The sequence below is a fragment of the Sus scrofa genome, chromosome 18 (assembly GCF_054392235.1).
Source record: "Sus scrofa isolate SSC_HxYL_T2T_F1_AM1 chromosome 18, Sscrofa_HxYL_maternal_Yorkshire_Landrace_v2.0, whole genome shotgun sequence".
NCBI classification, from domain to species: domain Eukaryota; kingdom Metazoa; phylum Chordata; class Mammalia; order Artiodactyla; family Suidae; genus Sus; species Sus scrofa.
Genome location: NC_139400.1, coordinates 17,649,720 through 17,670,871, shown reverse-complemented (window position 1 = coordinate 17,670,871; position 21,152 = coordinate 17,649,720). Strand labels below are relative to the sequence as shown.

The 21,152-nt window shown below is 48.1% G+C and overlaps 1 protein-coding gene across 13 annotated transcripts in view; it reads left to right on the top strand.

Annotated features, from left to right (window-relative positions):
• Positions 1-21,152, top strand: part of TMEM178B (transmembrane protein 178B) — a 507,816-nt gene that overhangs the window by 162,594 nt on the left and 324,070 nt on the right. For 12 of the 13 annotated variants that reach the window (XR_014833633.1, XR_014833630.1, XR_014833631.1 and 9 more), the window contains one exon: positions 6,387-6,500. Coding sequence is in view for 7 of the 13 variants with exons in the window: in XM_085005273.1 (XP_084861399.1) it covers positions 6,387-6,500 (114 nt within the window). In the remaining 6 variants the exon portion in view is untranslated. Of the gene's footprint in view, positions 1-6,386; positions 6,501-8,565; positions 8,730-21,152 lie in introns of those variants that run through there. The other variant, XM_085005276.1, reaches the window with a different exon arrangement.

Sequence of the window (21,152 nt, the reverse complement as noted above, 5' to 3'; positions counted from 1 at the left end):
TCCCTTTTAGAAGAGTCATGATGTGTATGAAAAACTCTTAAAGTCCTGCAATAAATAAACCTTTTAAAGGTTGTTAAACTCAACTTTTTCTAAATAAGTTTGACCACCACATACCCAGCCGCCTTCTCCACTTTTAAACTGAGGGCTGGGGAGGGGGTTCCCATGTTCTGATTCTTGCTCAGGCCCGCCCTGCTCAGCCCTGTGCCCTTCTCAGTCTCTCTAGGACAGCTCTGCTGCTGAGGGTCCCTCTGGTCTGGAGGAAAGGGATTTCAGAATCTGAGGCACAACATCAGTTAGTGACTTGGTGCTACCCCCTTTTGGACTTACTTAAGAGAGCTTTAAAAGATAGATGCCGGAGTTCCTGTCATGGCTCAGTGGTAATGAACCTGATTAATATCCATGAGGACACGGGCTCGATCTCTGGCCTCGCTCTCCTAAAAGGGACAGGTACAGGAGTTCCTATCGTGGCTCAGCAGAAGCAAATCTGACTAGTTACCATGAGGACATAGGTTTGATCCTTGGCTTCGCTCACTGGTTTGAGGATCCAGTGTTGCTGTGGGCTGTGGTGCAGGTTGCAGACTCAGCTTGGATCTCGTGTTGCTGTGGTAAAGGCCAGCAGCTACAGCTCTGTTTGGACCCCTAATCCTGGGAACTTCCATATGCCATTGTGTATGGCCCTAAAAAGACATATATATATATATCTAAGAGAACAATGTTTAAGCCAAAGGAATGACTCTCTAATGCATGAATTTAAGTACCATGGCACCTACTTAGGGAAGACAGTTTTATTTTATTTTTTTATATTTTTGTCTTTTTAGGGCTGTACCCATGGCATATGGAAGTTCTCAGGCTAGGGGTCGAATTGGAGCTGTAGCCTCTTGGCTACAGCACAGCCACGCGGGGTCCACAGCAACAAAGATCCTTAACCCTGAGTGAGGCTAGGGATTGAACCCATGTCCTCATGGATACTAGTCGGATTCATTATAGCTGAGCCACGAGGGGACCTCTGGGAAGACAGTTTTATTTTTTTATTTTTTTGGTCCTTTTGCTATTTCTTGGGCCGCTCCTGCGGCATATGGAGGTTCCCAGGCTAGGGGTCCAATCGGAGCTGTAGCCACCGGCCTACACCAGAGCCACAGCAACTCGGGATCCGAGCCGCGTCTGCAACCTACACCACAGCTCACGGCAACGCCGGATCGTTAACCCACTGAGCAAGGGCAGGAACCGAACCCGCAACCTCATGGTTCCTAGTCGGATTCGTTAACCACTGCGCCACGACGGGAACTCCGGAAGACAGTTTTAGATGGCAAGGGGACGGGTGCTAGCAGTGCCTCTAAAATCACCCTGCCTGAGGACGTTTCTCCTTAATGTACATCCCTCTGGAGTAAAGAACTCCTTCTAAAACTACTGAGGAAACCACGTCTTGTGGATAGCAGATGCGTGTGGAAAGAATACTGGGAGCTGGCATCTTTGTATAATATGGTCGGAATCCGGAATCCAGTGTGTGTACCATCTCTGCCAACCCCTCCAGTCTCTATCTCCTCATATGCCTGGTGTACATCAGAGCTCTCGCTTCCCAGCCTCCTAGGATTACTGCTAGTGAAATCTCTCTCTCTCCCTCTCCCCACCCCGTGCCTCCCTCCCTCCCTGTGTGTGTGTGTAGCATGATGAAAACATTGGCTGCTGATATTATTTCTGATTTCCTGGGTCTTGCCTCCTTAGAGTAAGTCGTCTCAGGGTAGCAATTCATAATAACCAGTATTTACTGAGCACTTACTATGTGCAGGGTCCACGTTTAGTCCTTCATTTGCATTATCACTCATATGCTTTGAGTCTTAAAGGGTTTGAAGTGGAGAAAAAGGATGGAAACAGTCTTTTCCTGTTCCCCCTTTGCCCCTGAAGGCTTGGCGAGGTGGAGGCAGAGGTGGGTGGGAGGAGGACTGTGCTAGCTTGGACTAAGGGAAGCTGGAGTGATGGTTTAGAAGGGGAAAGAGCCAGGGAGATGGGAGAGGATGGAGAAAGAAGGGGACAGTGGGCTGGATGCCTGTGGTTGCCCCTGGGGTCCAGTCCCCGCCTTGTACCTGCTCTGTGCTTGGAGTTGGCCTGCCCCCTGCCCCCTGCCACCAGCTTCTGGGTGGGTTCACCTCTTGGGGGGAACTGGCAGGAGGTGGGGGTGGGAGGAGTGAGAGGTTGGGTGCTTATTCCCTGCCCCTCACCGCAGGTGGGCCGTGACCCTCCACCAAAGCCTGCATCACCACTTTGCCACAGCCACCCTCTCCAGATTCTGGTGATGCTCCCTCCTAGGCCTCTCCAGGCCTGGGGTTACACCATATCCCCTTGGCCCGTCTCTTTACAGCCTGCGCTTGGCTTTGTAAACTGTCCCTTTTGGAAACTCTCCTCAATTACCCGTTTGGGTGTCCTTTCTCCCTGGGACTCTGTCATCAACTCAGAAGGCAGAGCCTGGCTGAAGGTATAACGTCCCAGATGGCCCAGGGGGCGGGGCGGGGCACCCTTGCTGTTTTCACCGAACAGTTTTCTGCCCACCTCCACCTGCCCCCGGCTGAAATTTCCCAAGGTGGAAAGCATAGTCTCTGGACTGGAGTGCACAAGGCAGGGAAGATCATGGGCTTTGATGCCTTCCAGGTAGCCCCTCTGCACTTGTTCCTTGTAGGAAAACTGTTTGTATTGGGAAGCCCACATTCTGGGCACACGAATTTGGTGCCCAGATGGCGCCTGTATTGACAAAAGCCCAGCACACTGACAGGACCTGCAGACACATGGGTAAATATTTTGCCTTTCTTCTTCAGCAATATTTGAGTCTTTCAAATTTAATTGCTGTCAAAGGCAGGATGCTTGCCTCCCTGAGGCAAAGCAAATACTGAGGGCCTCCAGCGAAGCTGCTGGGAGGTTTTCTCCAGCCAGGTTCCCTGGCTGGCTGCCCGCGGTGCCTGTCGGTCAGCTCCTTACTCCTGTCAAGTGGCCTCTTCCCTCACTGGCCAGATGGGCTGGGGGTGAGGGAGGCTCAGAGTGCCCGGAACATGGGCCACTTGTTGAGTTTGTTCTGAGGCCAAGAGAACTTGGTTTTAGTTGGGAAATCAGGTACTTTTCTTAGACATGAATGACGGGCACCACTGGGACTGTTGCCAGGGAGATCCTGTTCTGTGTCTCCAAAGCTGAGTCCAGGGAGTGTTTTGTTTGATCTTGAAATTACTGAGTATGGGGTGGCTTCTGGTTTGCATGACATCTTTATGTCAGTTTGACCAGGGCAGGGACATCCCCCACATACCGTACTGTGCCCATCTTGGCAAGCGGAGCAGTAGCCAGACTTTAGCACCCGGGTATCTCTGCGAGGTGCCCTTGTGCAGGGCACAGCCTGCTCAGCCGTCCATGTCTAAGGTAGTGGCTGATGGTATTCATGTAACAACCCTCTTTCCTTCATATATTCCTCTTCTCTTTCTTTTCTTCCTCCTCCCTCCCAAACCATTGACCTAATTGTCCCTTAGATTACGTTTACAAAGTGCAGTGAAGGGCTATTCCACGTTCATGTGTGATTGACAAGCCTTTTCTTACGTTGTCCAGACAGAGAAGAAATGTTTGCTGTAGGCTTCCAGAGTCCTGCAACAACCACTTCCTTTGATTCATGACATTCTAATTTGCCTCAATTATTTTAATCCCTTGCATATAATAGAAGCAGTTGGATTCCTTGCCCACTATGGTCTTAGGGCGCCTTAGATTATTCATTCCTTTCTTTAAAGTGCACATTCTTGTTACTCATCCTGTGCTGGGGACCAGGGAGATAAAGATGAATGAATAAGACAAATCCCTGCCCTTGAGAAACTCACAATCCAGTGGGGAGTGAGGTGTGTAAATAGATAAATCACAGCACATTGGGGTGCTGGCTGCAGCAGGGCAGGAGCCTAGAGGGGGAAAGGGAGGGGCGGCTGAATGCCTACTGCTGGGTGCTGTCCTACATGCAAGGAAGGCTTTACTGAGGAGCTATAGGTGTGTACCAGGTGGAAGAAAGGCAGGGAGGAGAGGAGGGGCAGAGTCGTGAGGAGATCATGCGTAATTGGAGCCGGGTGGGGAGAATTCCTGGCTGAAGCCTAGGGTGTGTAATGGTCGGTGCCAAAGAAGAGCTGAAATGGGGGCTGGGATTTTCTGTCAGGAGTGTGGGGCTTATCCTGTGTGTGAGAGGGACTGCAATTTCCTTCTGGAATACAGTCTGACAGCAGTGTGAAGGGTGGCCTGGTGGAGGAGACTCCCATCAGACCATTCTGGGTTCTAACCCTGGCACTGCTATCCACTTGGTCAAGTCAGTCTTGAGCTTCCATTTTCTCTGTTCATAATATAGGCATGATGATTCTGAAAAGACCTACCTAATTGGGGTATAGAAAGGATAAGTAAGAGTGTCCCACTTGTGGAACAAGTACAGAAGCCATGAATGGGTGACAGGCGTGTGGTTCCTTCAGCCACTGGGGAAGCTGGATAGGGTCCCACAGCGTGTCTGCCTATCGCCAGAGCTTACACACCTCTTTTCTATGTGCACCAGGACATGAATAAAGTTGGAAACCACTGGTCTCAGTTAGCAAGCCTCTCCTACCAAGTAAGACCTCAGAAAGTGTGGCTGTTTGTTGAGATCGCGCATTGGTTCCTTGCAACTCTGGTAGAGGGGATTGGACAGAGAGGGCAGGCTGGATTCCGGGAACATTTCTAAGGTAGAACTGATGGAATTTGGTGACCAGCTGGACGTCAGGAAGGAGGGGCACCACTAGAGCCGTGAAAGCTTTGGGGATAACTGTGGGATTTGTGATGTCGTAGACCGGATGGGAGGTGATGGCTAGTATTGGAAATTGTTATGGAAATGAGTTACTGGAAATTGTTATGGAAGTATGAATGAGGGCTTCGGAAACAGATTGTTAGACTGCTTTTTCAAGAAATTAGGGAAGAAGTAAGACAGGAAGAGAGATATGATTGGAGGATGGTAGAGCATTTGAGAGACTTCAATTTGTAGGCTAAGGGGACAGAGGCAGAGGAGTTTCGAAATTACAGATAAAAGGAAATGAGTGTAATAACATTTTCCCCAAACTTTGCCTCTTTAGTCAGTGTCTGTCCCATTGGAGGAGTGTCTGTCAATAACGGGCAGTGGGTGGTTGTCCAGATGTGATTTACAATAAGGCACTGTCTAAATTATTGCACTTCACCAATTGCCAGGTTCCCTGCAGACAGTGAGCCAGGGGTCAGACAATTCAATCAGGTGCCACCACTTATAAATTGAAAATCAGTGGGGTGCAAAATGGATTACCATCCAAAACCATTCAGGTGCAAAACCAAAATTTAAAACCCCTAACCTTTAAAAATCACTCCTTTCGTGATGCTTCACAATGCCCCGGCACTGAGTTTTAATATTCCGCAGATGAGCAAGTGTCGATAGAAATTCCAGCAGGAGACCAAGAACTCCTAATCATGCCTCCTTTTTGGAATTTGCCAACATGGCAGATTTAGAAATTTGTACATTGGCCATTCTGTTAGCCTCTCGAAGGCAGCGGTCCTCAAACTTAAGTGTGCAACAGAATTGCCTGGAGGGCTTGTTAAGAATCAGATTTCAGGCTCTACCTCTGGGTTTCTGATTCAGCAGGTCAGGGTTAGGCCTGGGAAATGACACTTCTAGCAAGTTGCCAGAGGAGGCTAATCCTGTGGTCCCAGGGCACATATCGAGAACCTCTGCTCTAAGATAGAGGAGTATTTCAGTAATTCGTTGAGTGAATGCATTGCTTGATATCAGCTTATTAGTAAAGGACCTGTTGGTCCAAGCATTGAGTCTGTCAAGGGGCTCTAATTTTGTTCAAGAAATCTAAGAAGAGACAAGTTCAAGGAGGTACAGGTGGAATTGAGTGCTTTGTGTTCAGAGGCGAGCTTGGGGGTGTGGAAAAGAGAAAAGGGAAGAGGCCCCCCAGCTCACCCCTCCTCAAGACAGCGTGTACTACAAGTACAGAGGATGCCAAGGCTGAAGCCCACTGTCTATTGGCCTGGGGATGCAAACTGTGTGTGTCTTTTGATGCCTCCCTTGATGTGAAAGTTGATCTTCTGAAGGTTAAACAAACATAAGTACGCCTTTCTTAACAAACTGCTCTCAGCCTAAACTCTGACTTTTCCCACGTCTGAATGCTACCAGAGATGTGTTTTTCTATCAAAATCGATGGTGTTTGATTTCTTGCTATGCCCTTGTTCTTCTGGAGTCTAGGTCACTACTTTGTGTAAAACCTAGTTGTCCCCAGACCCAATATGAAACAAGTCTCTTTTCCCAGGACAGACAAACAGATCCCGGAAATGGTCCCAGTCTTGGCTGCTGCCTCGTTAACACGCGGTCTCCTGTCTGTCTTTGCCAGGAGAGATCGAGCGATGCACCTACATCAAGTATCACTACTCCTCAGCCACCATCCCCAGGAACCTCACCTACAACATCACCAAGACCATCCGCCAGGACGAGTGGCACGCCCTGCGTAAGTACCCCTGAGTTTCTTTCTTTGGCTGTGACCTTCGGAGAGCGGGGAGGCTGGCTGCCCATCAGCAGCTCGTTTTGGCACCTTCTTCTCAGGCCTGTGGACAGTCTCGGAACACGGCGCCAGCTCCTTCAAGTGCCAGTGTCTGGGGGTCACAGTCGCCTCTGTTGGTCCTGATTGCCTGGTAGCTTTGGAGGAGTTTGCCTCTAGAATTAAAACAAGCAAACAAAAAATAACAGTTAGACAGTGATCAGTGCTCTTAGTTCGCCACCCCGGTAGGCATTTAAAATTTTGCCTGCCTGACCGAACCAACTGCTGGGATTCAGCTGCTGTGTGTCTCCAAGTTGCTTGGTGTATGAGTGTGGCAACATGCCAGTCCCTTGTGTTGTCCTTTGTACACAGTGAGTCAGGCTGGTGGCTGTAGGTTGCAGGCCTTGGGCGTTTGCATCTGGGCGGGGTCACTCAGGGGGAGGGGCTGGTCCTCAACTTGCAAGTTTTCCTTTGGGACCTGGGTTTGCATGTGGCTGCTCAGCAAAGGTCAGAATATCTGCCTCCATTGGTTGGGGAAATTGAGGGTCAGGGATCCTCAGAGACTGAAATGATGATGAGAGGGGTGATGTAATGAGTTAACAGGGTTGGTTGTCTGTCTTTACCTTTCTACTCCGTGGGGATCCGCCTGCTTGTCTGTGTCAGGAAGGCTCTCCTTTGCTGCCGACACAGCTCTTCATACAAACACATTTTTACTGTTAGTGAGATCTGTGCTGCCTCTGGTGCATTTGTCCTTTCTTCTCTAGTCCAGCTTTTTTCACATAATGTCCCAAAGTTAAGTTTCAGTTTACATTTATATGTGAAGGAGACTCTTCTATTGTTTCTTTCCTTTAAATTTGATTAAATCTTTATTTTTGGCACTCTTGTATTTTTTAATTTTATTTCACTGGAGTATAGTTGGTTCACAGTGTTGTGTCAGTTTCTGCTGTGTGGCACAGCAGCCCAGTCATACCCATATGTACATCTTTTTCTCCTACTGTCTTCCATCATGTTTATTGTTTCTTGACACCAAGGATCCTGTAATCAGTAAACTCCGAAGACGGTCAAAACCATCTCCATATCCCACGGGTGTGGCCCTAAAAAGACAAAAAAGACAAAGACAAAATAAGAAAACAACCATCTTTCTTCTTATTGCCTTGTTATCTTTTACATGTATGGGGCCCCTCCACCCCTAGGTATGTTCCACTTTTTGATTTGGTTTTAGTCAAACAGCTGTAGCTTGAGGTGGGGGTGGGGTGAGGGACACGTCAAATGAACAGAGCAATCATTCATTGGTTTCAGAAAAAAGACTACGACGGGTAGGTGTCTGGATGATGTTACTAAATGCCACTGGCCCAGAATGATGTAGGGCAGGTGTGAGCAGATGACCAGGCATTAACCGAATGGTTTCACCTACAAGCTTCTTCATTGCTGGAGCCACGAACCAGAACATGGGGACAGAGTGCTGATGTCCTTCTGTGCTAGACAGCGAGCTAAGCACACCACCTACTTATTTAATTTGAATGGGAGACTTGCCTTAGGGACACTGGTCATTAGGGTTATTAATTTCCATTTTGGAGGCGGACAGGTAAAGGGCCATGTGGATAAATCCCTGACAACGACGGCCTATTTCCCACACTGCATGGGTCTAGGACAGTCGCCCAAGAGACCCCTCTGATGGATGTTCAAGCTACATGACAAGCCTGGTAGAACAACCACTGAAATACAGCTTAAGCCGTGGGGGTCATCATGGAATCTAAGAAGGAAGAAGTTGTTGGCATGGTGGCTTCAATTCACTCACTCGATTCAACCACAGTTACCGAGTTTTCCTATGTACCAGGCACATGGTGGATGGGGAGTCCACAGGGAGCTCTTTCAAAGCGCTTACGCCTGGAGGTGGAGGAGGGTGGGAGGGAGTGGAGAGATACATTCACAAAGCAAATAATTACAAGGCAATGCGCTAATTACAATATAGTATAATTGCTTCAAGCAATTAAGATAGTTTGTGAAAGGTTTTTGTTTTTTGTTTTTTCCCCAGCAAGAAGGAGACTTATTCTAGTGTAAATCGCTCAGATGCACTTGAAGGAAACCTGGTTAGAATGCTTTTGTCTGCACACACAGTAGAGAACCTGGGAATCAGAGAGAGGAGCCATGGTGGCGTCGCCGAAAATCCGTTCTATGGTGTCAGCAAAGAGAGGGAGCTCACGCTAAGCTTTGTGGATCTGCTTTGAGCCCAGTGTCTCCGGGTTCTTGTTCTGAAACCACAGTGTCCTTGGGTTCTGCAGAATCTCGCAGGCAGCCTGTGCTGTGGTGAATGGGGGCGCTAACAGATCTGTTTGTAACTGATGAAAGCCATCCCAGCCGCTGCCGCCTGCAGAAGTTTGGGGCCCCTCTTTGGTGAGGGACTCATCTGCCCGTCTCGAAGGGGGGCCTAATGGGCTGTGAGGCAGACAGAGAACCCTTGCCATTCCTGACATCCATGGCAGCTATTTTTACTCTGAGGGCAAGTCAGCGGTGTCACCTCCGAAGCTGGCGCTGAGTGTAATTGGCAATGCTGGCACAACGGGAAAGCTTAGTAAATGTCAACGTTAATTTTCAGAGGTCAGAGATCAATGACAGTAGGTGGGAAGTGGGCCCTTAAACCCTCTTTGATGTAACATAAAGACTGTCAAAAATGAGCAAATCCCTGTGATCAAGCTTTAGAAATTAAAAGAAATAGACCCTGATTTCTTTACTTATGTGAGAGTCCTGTAAATTTTTATTTTATTTTATTATTATTATTTTTTTTTTTGCTTTTTAGGGCCACACTTGAGACATATGGAATTTCCCAGGGTTGAATCTGAGCTGCACCTGCTGGCCTACACCACAGCTGCAGCAATGTGGGTTCTGAACCACATCTTCGACCTACACCATAGTTCATGGCAACTCCAGATCTTCAACTCACTGAGCGAGGCCAGGGATCAAACCCACATCCTCATGGATACAAGCTGGGTTCTTAACCCACTGAGTCACAATGGGAACTCCCCCTGTATCCTTTAATATTATCAGTGGGATTAAATAAATTCATTTAATATTAGGTTGTTATCATTTTATAACTTCAGCATAATATCTTATATTCTGTAATTTTTCTCAGTAAATAATTCTTGCCAAAGGAAAAAATATGATTTTTTGTTCCCCAAGAAATAACTTCTGGCAAATATTTTGGGCTTTGGTGAAACTTAGCTTATACATACTTTTTTTCATCAGGAATTTGCATGTGGTCATCAATCACTGTTGTGGAAAAAAATTTTTTTTACAACTAGGAAAAGCACTGTTTGGTTTAAAACTATGCTTTTTTTATTATTTTATTTTTTCTTTTTATGCCGTACCTGTGGTGTATGAAAGTTCACAGGCTAGGGGTCAAATTGGAGCTGCAGCTGCTGGCCTACACCACGGCCACAGCAACACCAGATCCTTAACCCACTGAGTGGGGCCAGGGATCACATCCTCATGGAGACTATGTCAGGTCCTTAACCCGCTGAGCTACAACGGGAACTCCTATGCTGGGCTTTTTGAACAGCTAATCCTGCCAACGAGAGGCTTAGTAACTCTTTGGCTGAGAGCTCATTCACGTGATGGTCGTGAGAATAGCAGGTGAAAGAATAAAATGATCTGTAGGCTGCTTGGTTTACAAAGTCAAGTGCAAAGAGATAATAACCATCACTTTGGGGAGTAGAGGCCAGAGAATCAAACGTGTGTGTGTGTGTGTGTGTGTGTTGAGTGGGTCTGTGTATGAGGTTTGATGATGATTTGACAATTGCCATTGAGGCATCCCGTATTCCTGTTTCTCCTTCCCCCCCTGGCTCCCCCAGAGGAGGCAGAACTCCTTCAGTGGTTGGGACTCTGCATACTCTCAATCCACCCAGACCTGGCAGTCTGCCCAGGGCAGCCCGCTTTGCCTTCCCACCTGTCTGCTGCCTCCCACCAGGTCCCAGGGGCCCGTGTGGCACTGGTCTAGCCTCTGTGGGCTCCAAGGATGTGCTGCACTCTTGACCCTGATCCCCCTGTGGCCTCTGGCCCTGGAGCATGACAGGCGAGGGTCACCAGCCCAGGAAGGCTGCAGCAGTGACTGAAGGAAATGAGCTTGGTTGATGCCCTCCTCTAGGTGGGTTGTCGAGTTTAATGTTTGGACTGTGACAGAATCAGATTGGCAGTGGTCAGGGGAAGCAGACTGGCAGTGCGGTGGCGTCTTAAACAGTGCCACTTCCTCCTCTCACTGGAACACATCCCCATAGGCGTTTTGTGCTCTGAAGTTCAGGCTGGGGCTGTGTGATTGTTCGGGGAATTCTGTGTCCTCGTGCCACCTCCAGGAGCCCCTGAGGCTGTCACCGGCGGCTGTGTCTTTGCTTTCAGTGCCACTGGTGTCCCTTTAGAATGGCTCTTCAGCATAGCCGGGGGCCTGGACATTGCCAGTGGCAGGGCAAGGGGAGGTGGTGGGGGGAACGGGAGCTCGAGTGGCCTATGATAGGGACTGGGCATCAGGGGGTTGAGAAGGCAGGGTCTGGGAAGATGGTATCGCTGAGACGTGGGTGCTTCTGCAAGGAGGAGTTGGCATGGAGTGGAGCTGGGCTGGGGGCTGGCAGAGGGCACTGTAGAGAGCCTGCCTGGAGCCAGTGGGGCAGGTACCCACTGGCAGGTGTGAGAAGGGGGGCCTTTCTCACTACTGATCTAGACTCCTTGTCAGGGACTCTGGGCTCTCCTCCGGGTCTGAGCCCTGAGACTTGGGAGTCGTGTGCTCATGAGCTCAGATGTGCTCCTTCCACTTGGCCTTTTCAAGATGGGGGTTTTAGCTCACAGTCGATTGCCCCTGGCCGTGGGAGTCAGGGAGCTGGGACTCCACTTTCCTGCAATCAGATCCTCTCAGTCTCCGTTATCTTTCAAGAGGCTGAGAGCCAGGAAAGCTCCATTTTTTTTTTTTTTTAAAGCTTCCTTCTGTCAAGACTGAAAGTTCAGCTAATTAGATTGGATGGTCACAGGGCACGTTTCCAGCTGGCCCGGGGATGGGGAGAGAGAGAATCTCCTCCCTGCCGCATCCCTGATCCAGCCCCCTCCCCCGGGGGCATCACCCCCATCCATGCTCACACACACACTCACACAGTAGCCTTGCATGATGGAGAAGGAAGCCGTGTGATGTGGAGTTACAGAGGGACTGGAAGAGGCAGGGAGAGGGCGCTGGGGAGGGAGGGAGGGAGGGAGACCGGGATGGCGACGTGGCGGAGGAGCAGGAGCATTCCCAGCGCCCGCCACTGAGCCGGGAGAAATGATCATTCAGAACTGTCTGGTCTAATGCGCCCACCTGGATAACACACTTAGATCCCTGACTCCAGAGCTCCGACTGCTCATCAGGGGGGTCTGTAGGTGAGCCCAGTCTTGGGGGACCAGCCGTCCACCCAAGCTGTGGACGGTAGGAAGCCCAGCTTGTCTGCGTCTCTGCTGTGGATCTTGGTACCAAACTCTTCCCTTATTCTGCTTGGCCACGTCCTACCTGTTTTGCCCCATCTAGCCTCTCCCAGAGCCTCTTCCACACCCTCCCCCTGTCCAGAATTAGCACATCTTGACCCTGAACCCTAGTCTCCCTGGTGCTCAGATTCCCTCCAGGCGCTGCCCACCTCCTAAGCCCCAAGCTCCTCCCTGCCCCTCCTAGCGGGCATTGGCTTTCTGGCCTTGGACTTGGGCTGGCTCCCTGCCTGATGGTACTTGCCTTTTCCTTTCCCGATGAACTGTCCTGGAAGTTCTGGACCAGCCTGCTCATCTGCCCTCTGAACTGTACTCATATTCAGACCTCTGGCCTCACAGCCCAGGAGTTGCTTAGGTTTCTGGTCCCTCATTCCCCAGCATCCCTGGTTATGATAAGATGACTGGTTGACCAAAGGGGTTGGAATGAAAAGAAGAGTAATTATGACTACCTCTTTGTTCATATCAGCTGTAATACTCCTCTGAGGGGGGCTCGGGGTTTCCCCCAGGTGCCTTTTATTTTATTTATTTATTTTTGCTTTTTAGGGCCATACCTGTGGCATGTGGAAGTTCCCAGGCTAGGGGTTGAATTGGAGCTGCAGCTTCCAGCCTACACCACAGCCATAGCAACACAGGATCTGAGCCGCATCTGTGACCTATACCACAGCTCATGGCAATGCTGGATTCTTAATCCACTGAACAAGGCCAGGGATTGAGCCCAAATCCTCATGGATACTAGTCAGGTTTGTTACTGCTGAGCCACAATGGGAACTCCTAGGAGACTTTGTTTTGGCTTCTTTGTAGTCAGGGAGGAAGGGGGATGTTGCCAAGAGGTCCCATCTTGGTCTTGGAAGAGAATCTGAGATCCAGGTCTGAACTCCAGTGGACTCCTGCCAGTTATTTTTTTTCTGTCTGTTTTGGATGATGTTAGGTAAAACAGCCTAATGAGGTGAACATCCCAGACATTAGAAGTGTAGGTCCCCTGCAGCATCAGCCATTTTTCTCCCCCTGCATCTGTGTCTGAGCCCAGCCAGCATGGAGTTCTCACTGTGTGCAATCTGTTGTGAGCTGCCTCTTAGACTGGCAATCCGTGGGGGTCATCGCTGGCAAGAAACCATCCCCAGAATTGTGGAAGCTTGGTGGAGCAGAAACTCAACCAACAAAGCATTCCCTGAAGTCTGCTTTTTGCAACCCATTCCACGTCTCTCTGCCCCTATCCAGCCCTTGCAGGGAACATCGTAAGCCATTCAAGATACCCACAGCCTGTAGCCTGAAGGCTGCCCTGTGCTTGCCCTCCTGGAGTTCCCATGGTATTTCTGCAACAGGCAAGGCAGAGAACACATAGCCCTTAATGGGGGTAGGGATCACAGCTGCACCTGTTCTTGCAACACTAACTCATGCCAGGACTCTTTTCCTCTGCAGCTTCCCCTGCCTATCAAAACTTAGCTTGCTTCTGTCCCATTTCCTCAGGTTTATCGATTCGATGAGCTTGTTTGAATTAAGATGTTAATGTCTTTCTTGGATCACCTGTCCTGAGAGCATTGTTATTTTTCAGGAGACCTCGCCCAAAGGAATGACAGTGGTGTGATTAAAGGTTGGAGATACTTTAAAATCATGACACACATGCTGCTGTTGATCCCACCTACTTAGATGGTGGCCTAGCTAGGGGCCCATGATGGAAGTGGAGTGGACGGGAGGGAGAGTTCATTTTTGAGTAGGGAAAGGAGGGGGCCTGGTGAGGGATGGGGTAGAGTAGGGTACGGCCTTTTCTGTTGAAGATAGCCATGTACTGAAACAAATCTGAACACTACCGTACTAGTGTAATTGCAGTCTTCAAGTCACAATTCATCTGAATGTGCAGGTCCCAATTTGTATTTGGAATTATTTGGCAGTCTTGCCGAGAGGCATTCTCTCAGCTTCTGCAGGTTGGAAGTTGTTTTCTTCCGGCTGAGCATAGTGATCTGGTCACCACAAAGGAGACCCGGGTACAACCCCACTGGCATCCTTCATCCGTTTGTTCATTTACTCAGTCAATATTCATGGAGTGCCTGTTCTGTGAGAAGCCCTGTTGTTAAGGTGCTGGAGGGCATATTAAATGGTATCCTGCGTTCCAAATTGGATGATATATTTCCAGGTGCCAGCTAGGCAAGGGATCAAACTGCTTGTTGCTTAATGTTTATTGACTACCCAGAGAGCATAGGCTAGTGCAGCTGGCATGCACGCATCATGGGTCCTGACCTCCACACTTAAATTGGTAAGAACTCATTATGGGGGAAAGAAAAGCAAAACACAAGTCAAAGCTACCATATTACAGAGGCATGGCCTTTTTTTTTTTTTTTTTTTTTAAAGTCAGGGAAAAGTGCAGATGGTCTAGGATCTGCTTCTTCTTGGCCCTCTGGGGGAACTGTCCCAGCTCTAGGTGCTGAAAAAGATGCTCAATATGGCAGGTGATTCTTCTTTCCAACAGCCAGGACAACAAGAGTTCACTGTCCGGGTGAGCTGCAGCAGTGAAAGGGAGAAACAGGACCAGGAGCTGAGTGTTCCAGAAGGCAGGGGATAGGGAATCAGCAGCAATAGGGGATCTGGGGTGGATGAGACACAGATGGCTGGGCAGCAACTTGTCAAGGCATGATTACAGTAAGTGCCACTTTGGGGTCTCAAAACTACATGATCCAATAGGGCAGAGGCTTGGCCAGGGGAAGGCAGGCCCTAGTTCTATATAAAATCTGGAGCATTAGGGAGTTAGAGTAAGAAATAGAGAAGAATGGCTGTGAGAGAAGCTCAGGTTTAAGGTCAGGTGTCCTCTGCCTTGAACAAGACAGGAGACCGTTTTAGTCGGAGCAGCCGTGTCAGACTGATCTGGATTGGTGCTCCTGGGCTTTGAGGATGAGGCTGCTTTTTCAGATAGGACAATGGGGAGGGGAGGGGAGAGACATCTGGGAGCCAGAATCACTTAACAGAAAAAGTAACCGAGCTGGACATTGTGTGGTAAAGGTCCTATCAGAGTCTAGACCAGTGCTCCTCACCTGTGGTCCATGGAGCAGCAGCGCCTGGGAACTTGTTGGAAATGCAGGTTCCTGGGCCTCAGCCCAAACCAACTGAATCAGAATCTCCATGGATGGGGCCAGGAATCTGTGCGATTCTTATCATATTAAAGTTCGAGAACTCTTGGTCTAGAGGGCATTGGTGGGGGCTTTTGCAGCCCGTGAGTGCTTGGGAAGGAGAGACCACGAGTGGACTTTGGATGGGAGCTGGGAGAGGGAAGATTGCTTTGAGCACAACCTCTCCCACAGAAATAGGACTTTTAGGCTATTTGTGTGTTGTCTGTTGTCTGTTTCTATGTGGTTATAGTTTTGGTAATTTAAAATTTCTGCATTTCTTTTTGTTAATTGAATAAAATTGCATGGAAGAGGCCTAGTGTGTTTTCTCTTTCCTTCCTCCCTCCCTCCATTCCTTCTTTCCATCTTTAAAAAATTTTTTTTTATTGTAGCTGATTTACAATGTTCTGTCAATTTCTGCCATATGGCCAAGTGACCCAGTTTTATATATTATATATATATTTCCCTTTTTTTCACATTATCCTCTATCATGTTCCACCACAAGTGATCAGAATAGTTCCCTGGGCTATACAGCAGAGTCTTCTTGCTTCCATTCTTTCTTTAATTCTTTCTTTCTTTCTTCCTTTGTCCTTTTTTTTGTTCATTCTTTCATTCATCTGGGAACATCCTCCTATTATCCAACCTGAAATCTCTATCTTGTATCTGGAATGTTCTCCTTTCAGAAGCAGACTTCAGGCTCCTTTGAAGTTACAGGATTGTATTGAGCTCTGTTGCGCTCTAGGTATTTGACCCTGGACAAACTGTGTGAGGTTTTTAAACCCAGGACACTTATCTGTAAGATGGAGGTAATAATAGCTGTCTTGAGAGTTGCTATAAAGTTTAAATTAAATAATGTGATTCATAGGAAACCAGTCACTCTCAAGGTTGATACCAAGCAGTGTTGGAGGCTGTTATGATCAGAACACAGAGCTGTGCCAGGCACTGGCTTCCCTATAGGAAATGGGGAAAGATTCTGTAAATGACAGTTTATAGACTCAGGGGTTTTTCTGTTCAACTCTATGCAGTCCATGCAGGCCAGTGTGCATCTTATGTGTTTGTGTATGTGTTGGTGGGTCTGCTCTGGATTTGCTGTCTGCACAGGTATGTGATGGCAGCTGGCCTGGGGCATTTCTAGTGTGGGAATAGAAGGTGGCTGAGCGTATTATGAGCTGAGTGGCAACAGGGTGGCATATCGTGAAAGAAGTTTCAGAGCAGAAAATCAGCAGTGTTTGGGATCCTCAGTGGGATAGTGGCAGCAGAAGCAGCTCACTAATTTATCAGCTGTGTCCAGTAAGAGTGCAGTTTAGACATAACAGGAGTCTCTAAAAGAAGATTTACATATTAAGTGTCTTAAAAGTAACATTTTCAGTGCTTTGAAGATAAATACACTGTGAGTACATTTGTATTGAGATCGTGGAGGGGAGTATGGAAATGACTCTCTTAGCTGCCCCAGCCCAGCCCTGCCTTCTAGGAAGACTGCAGTTTCCAGTGTGTGCTACCATTGGATCCTCTTCTATTCCAGAGAAAGTACACTTCCCCAAAGAGGATGCTCTGAGAGTGTTGGAGGGGTAGGGGAGAGAGGGTCCAGGAAGAGAATAGGATATACTATTAGGGTCAAAGGGGAGGCTCTGGGGGTGATTTTCCTATCCTGGGGGAGGGGAACTCCTTGTTTTCAACATGGTGCCCACAGTGGGTCTTGGGGTGGTACTGGCTGTGGTCATGGATTCTGCCATTCCATCTTAACAACTAAGAAGGCTTACCAAGAATTGCAGGGAGATTGGTTGGCCGTCTTGATAGCTTGTAACCTGCCAGTTGGGAGAGAGGAAGCGCCAGCTCTGCCTGGCCTGAGTCCCTGTGGGAGGCAGAACTAGAACCCTGGCCTTTGTTAATACAAAATTCACACTCTTCCCTGACTCCAAGGATCCCTACCTACATCTTAGATGACAAGCCTACTTATTTTCTTATCTCCCCTCTCTGCCTGTTTTCTCAAATGTGCTACTTTTTCTCATTATCCCAAAGGACAGTCCTAATTCATCCTGTACTCACCCCTCCTCCACCATCAGCTACTTCCCCCATCTCATTATCTAAAGTAAATGAAGATTCCCCCCTCCCCGCCTCACCGCCAAAAGCAACCAGGCTAGCCACTGCCACCACCCCCGCCCCCAAATCCAAGAGCTCTGGGATTCAAAAGAAATGAAAGAAAGCTATTTATTTTCCACTTCCCTTTTTCTTGTTCATTTAATTACTGGTATCACAACAGGATTTTTTTTTCTACTGCTTTTCATTGCAAATGTATAGTATTTCATCTACATTATGAGTTAAATAGGCTTTTGTGGACTAGCCTAGAAACCCAATCATCATTTATAACAGATATGACTTCTCTGGAAATGGGTTCTGAATTCTAAATAACTGACTTACAAATGAGGTTGTAGAATGGAGCTCATTTCAAAGCTGGAGACGGTATCGTCTACTTTCTAGGCAATTTTCTCTGAATGGTGTTGCCATCTCCCCTCTTTTTACATCTGTTGCTCTTAGGCTGGATCCCCATGTTAGACATCCTCAGTGGGGTGAGAGCCCAGACGCCCCGTGCCTTGTTCTCAGCCCATAACCAGCTGCTGATACAAAGTTAACTCATGCCTCATGATGTGTCCTGTCCAGAAACCCAACCAAAAAAACATCAAGCATCCTTGGTGCCAGGTATCATTCAGTCTCATTTCACATTGGTAAAATGAGGCTAATTATGTAATATTTCCCTGAGGTTCCTTGCTTGGGCACCTGGCACCAAATTAGAAGTGAACAGTCAGAGGGGTGTGTGTGTGTGAGAGAGAGAGAGAGAGAGAGAGGGAGGGGGGAGGGAGGGATGCTGAGAGGCTGCTAAACATGGGTGTGGAGGTGATACCACGTGGGACTGACAGCGTTCATCTTCCTCACACTACCACATCCCACCACCTTACTCCTGGAGCTTCTGGATGCTGCACGGTTGCCAGGGAGACCAGGAAAAGAAAATGTACAAAAGCTACCTCCTTCCCAAAGCTCCTGGCCATGCCCTCTTGGGGTGCGGGGATAGAAGAAAAGGAACGGTGTATTCCTTCTGGCTCTGAGTGGGGGGTGGAGAATGCCAGTACCCAGCCAGCCCCCCTCCCACCTCAGACCCCAGTCCAGCTTGTCCTTGAGTCACATTAGCTTTACATTCTGCTGCCCTCCCCCCATCCATCAGCCCCTGACCTAAAGGGATCTTCGCATTTCCTGGAAGTTAGGAGGACTTCTCCACTTCAAACCCCTGGTTGTGATTAAGATTTGCAGTTCAGTTGCTGTTTAGCTTGGCAGGGCTAGAAGACATGTGCAACCAAAACAATTACTAACTCAGCTCTACTTCCTCATTAAATTAAAGAAGGGCTGGGATCCTAAGTGTTTACAATTCCTCCTTAGAGCTTTGTGGCTCTGGTTAACGAGGATTCTTGGAATGACCTGGCAGGACCGGCATGCCCAGTTGAGGACCTGCTGTGAGCACAGCATCTAAACTGGGCAGTGGAAGAGGGACCTACCGTCTACGGAAGAACATAGAGCAGTGATGTCAGCTTGAGACAGCAGAGGCTTGTGCTATGGGACATGGGCAAACTAAATGCTGTTAGCAGCATCCACAGGAGGAAAAGACCCTCTCAGCCCAGGATGACAGGGTGGGAATAATGGCACTGACATGAACTTAAGACACTTCATTGGTTAAGTTTATTGAGTTCCTACCATTTACCAGGAAGCATTCTAGGCACCAGATAAGAGTCAGCAATTGCTGTCCTCATGGAGCTTGAATTCTCGTGGGATAATAACTACCACTTATTGAATGCTTAGTGTGGGCTGTCCTCCATCCCTGATATGCATTATTTCACTTAAACCTCAACTGTCTAAGGAGGAGCATATTATTATTATTATATCTTACCTATGAGGAAACTGAGGCTTACAGACATTCAATAACTCGAGGTAGATTGGTGTGGTGTGAATGTTTTGACTTTGTGATACCTTAGGAAATTCATCCATCAGCTATGCTTGGGCTTGATGGAGATGGGTGGCGTCCAGACTCTGAGGAGCCGTCTGTGATATTCCAGACGTGAGATCACAGTGGCCTGGACTGGACTCTCAGCAATGGCTTATATGAGACTCCGAGACCACCTGCTAACCGGATGTGCTTGCACAAGTGCTTTATGGGGAGGGCTGAGATTCCAAGGTGTGTGACAGTTTCTGAACAAGCTGCTCTTCTGTCACTCCCTGCAAGGGCACCGCAACTGTCTTTAACTGTCTTTATCTCGAGAACAACTTTATTAGCACTACCTCTGGCCCCAGAATATAGGAAGTCAGCTTTCCTTGACATGTAGGGAAGCATTAACTTTATTTAGTTGAGCTTACATGTCTCTTTCCATACCTAGAAATAAGGTATATTCATTACCTCCAAAGCTAATTCAACTTGGGCATCTAATAAATGCGTGAATCATACATCTCTTTGGCCTTCCAGTCTCAAGGCTGACAATAATTTTCATTCTGTTATTAAACAAGACTCCTTTGATCATGGTCATTAATCTATACAAATGAGTTTTCGTGTGGATGTTATTTAAGTAAACCAAGCTCTTCAGAATTTTTCTCGAGGATAGAATTGTCAACTGCCACGCAATTTGCAAATTCACCACTTACTCAGCAGCTCCAGTTTAGGAAGGTGGTTAGATTTTCCTCCCTTTTGGTTTTTAAACTAGGGATCGTGAAGGGGGAAAAAAAAATCAATCACAAGCTATTACTTACTCTCAGAAGAGGGGTTCTTCTGCCTTACCCGATTGGAGCTGTGAAGAATTCAGCGTGATCCCAGGCTCCTTTTTCCTTTCTTGAGGTCGAGCTTATTAAAATTGCATGGCCAAAGAACACTGATGAGGAAATGGCTGGAACCCTCCACCCCTGTAGTCAGAACCTCCAATGCCGTGTCCTAACAGCCTCAGCCCTCTCTGTGGGGACACTGAGCTGCCAGCAGCTGGGGATGACCCACGGGTGAGTGAGAAAGTGAGGGAGGAAGAGCCAAGCCACGTGTCTCCTTGGTGTGGCAGTTTCCACCTACTTCCTCGCCAGCCACGAGGGCAGTGCATGGAAATGCATGCTGTCTCTATGCTCACTCTTGATTAACTTGGTCATTGCCTCGTCGGCCTCCTCATTAAGTATTTAGAGTCCACTGTGCTCTAGGGTGAGTGCTCAACAGACGGGGCCCCCTTTTAGAAGCTTCCCAAGAGGGTCTCCCTCATCCCCGTCCACGAGAGGGAGTCTCCAGAGAAAGCATGGAAACTGGAGAGTCAATCAGTTACAGTTAGTACTCTGTTTATTTTTGGGGGGGGCATCAGAAATTTGATTACATGATTAAAGATTGCTTGAAATATTTTTTTGAAAGTGCTCTGGTTCTTACGGGGCATTTTTCACAGGTCATGCTGTAAAGTTTCTAAGACCAGCAAGGATTCAACATGGAGGCTGAAAATGGGGGGACCCAAATGAAACTTTAAAAATCCCATAGGCTCGGGTCGGATTTATTTAAGAGTTGTCAGGGAGATTGAAAGCAAATGTTAAATCTGATTAATCGTGAAAGAAGGGAGGAAATCTGAGACGGGCATCATCACCATGGGCTGTTCTGGGCCGCACGCATTTGCCCACCATGTGAGTCCTTCTTTGACTCTCCGGTTGTAATTCCTCCCTCTAAACACCCACCCCAACCCCCCGCTCCTTTCCTTCCTCATTAGATTAATGTCCCCCCCATTTTATCTCTTTTTTATCACCTTATTTCCTTTCTCCTGATTATCAAAGTAAGACATTACTATAGAAACATTTGACAGGAAAGTGTAAAAGAGGAGAAAAATACCATCTCAAATCCTATTACTGGCGGTCTTCACCTGACTCAGCGGGTTAAGGACCCAACATTGGCTCTGTGAGGATGAGGGTTCGATTCCTGCCCTCGCTCAGTGGGTAAAGGATCCAGCCTTGCTGTAAACTGCGGCATAGGTCGCAGATGTGGCTT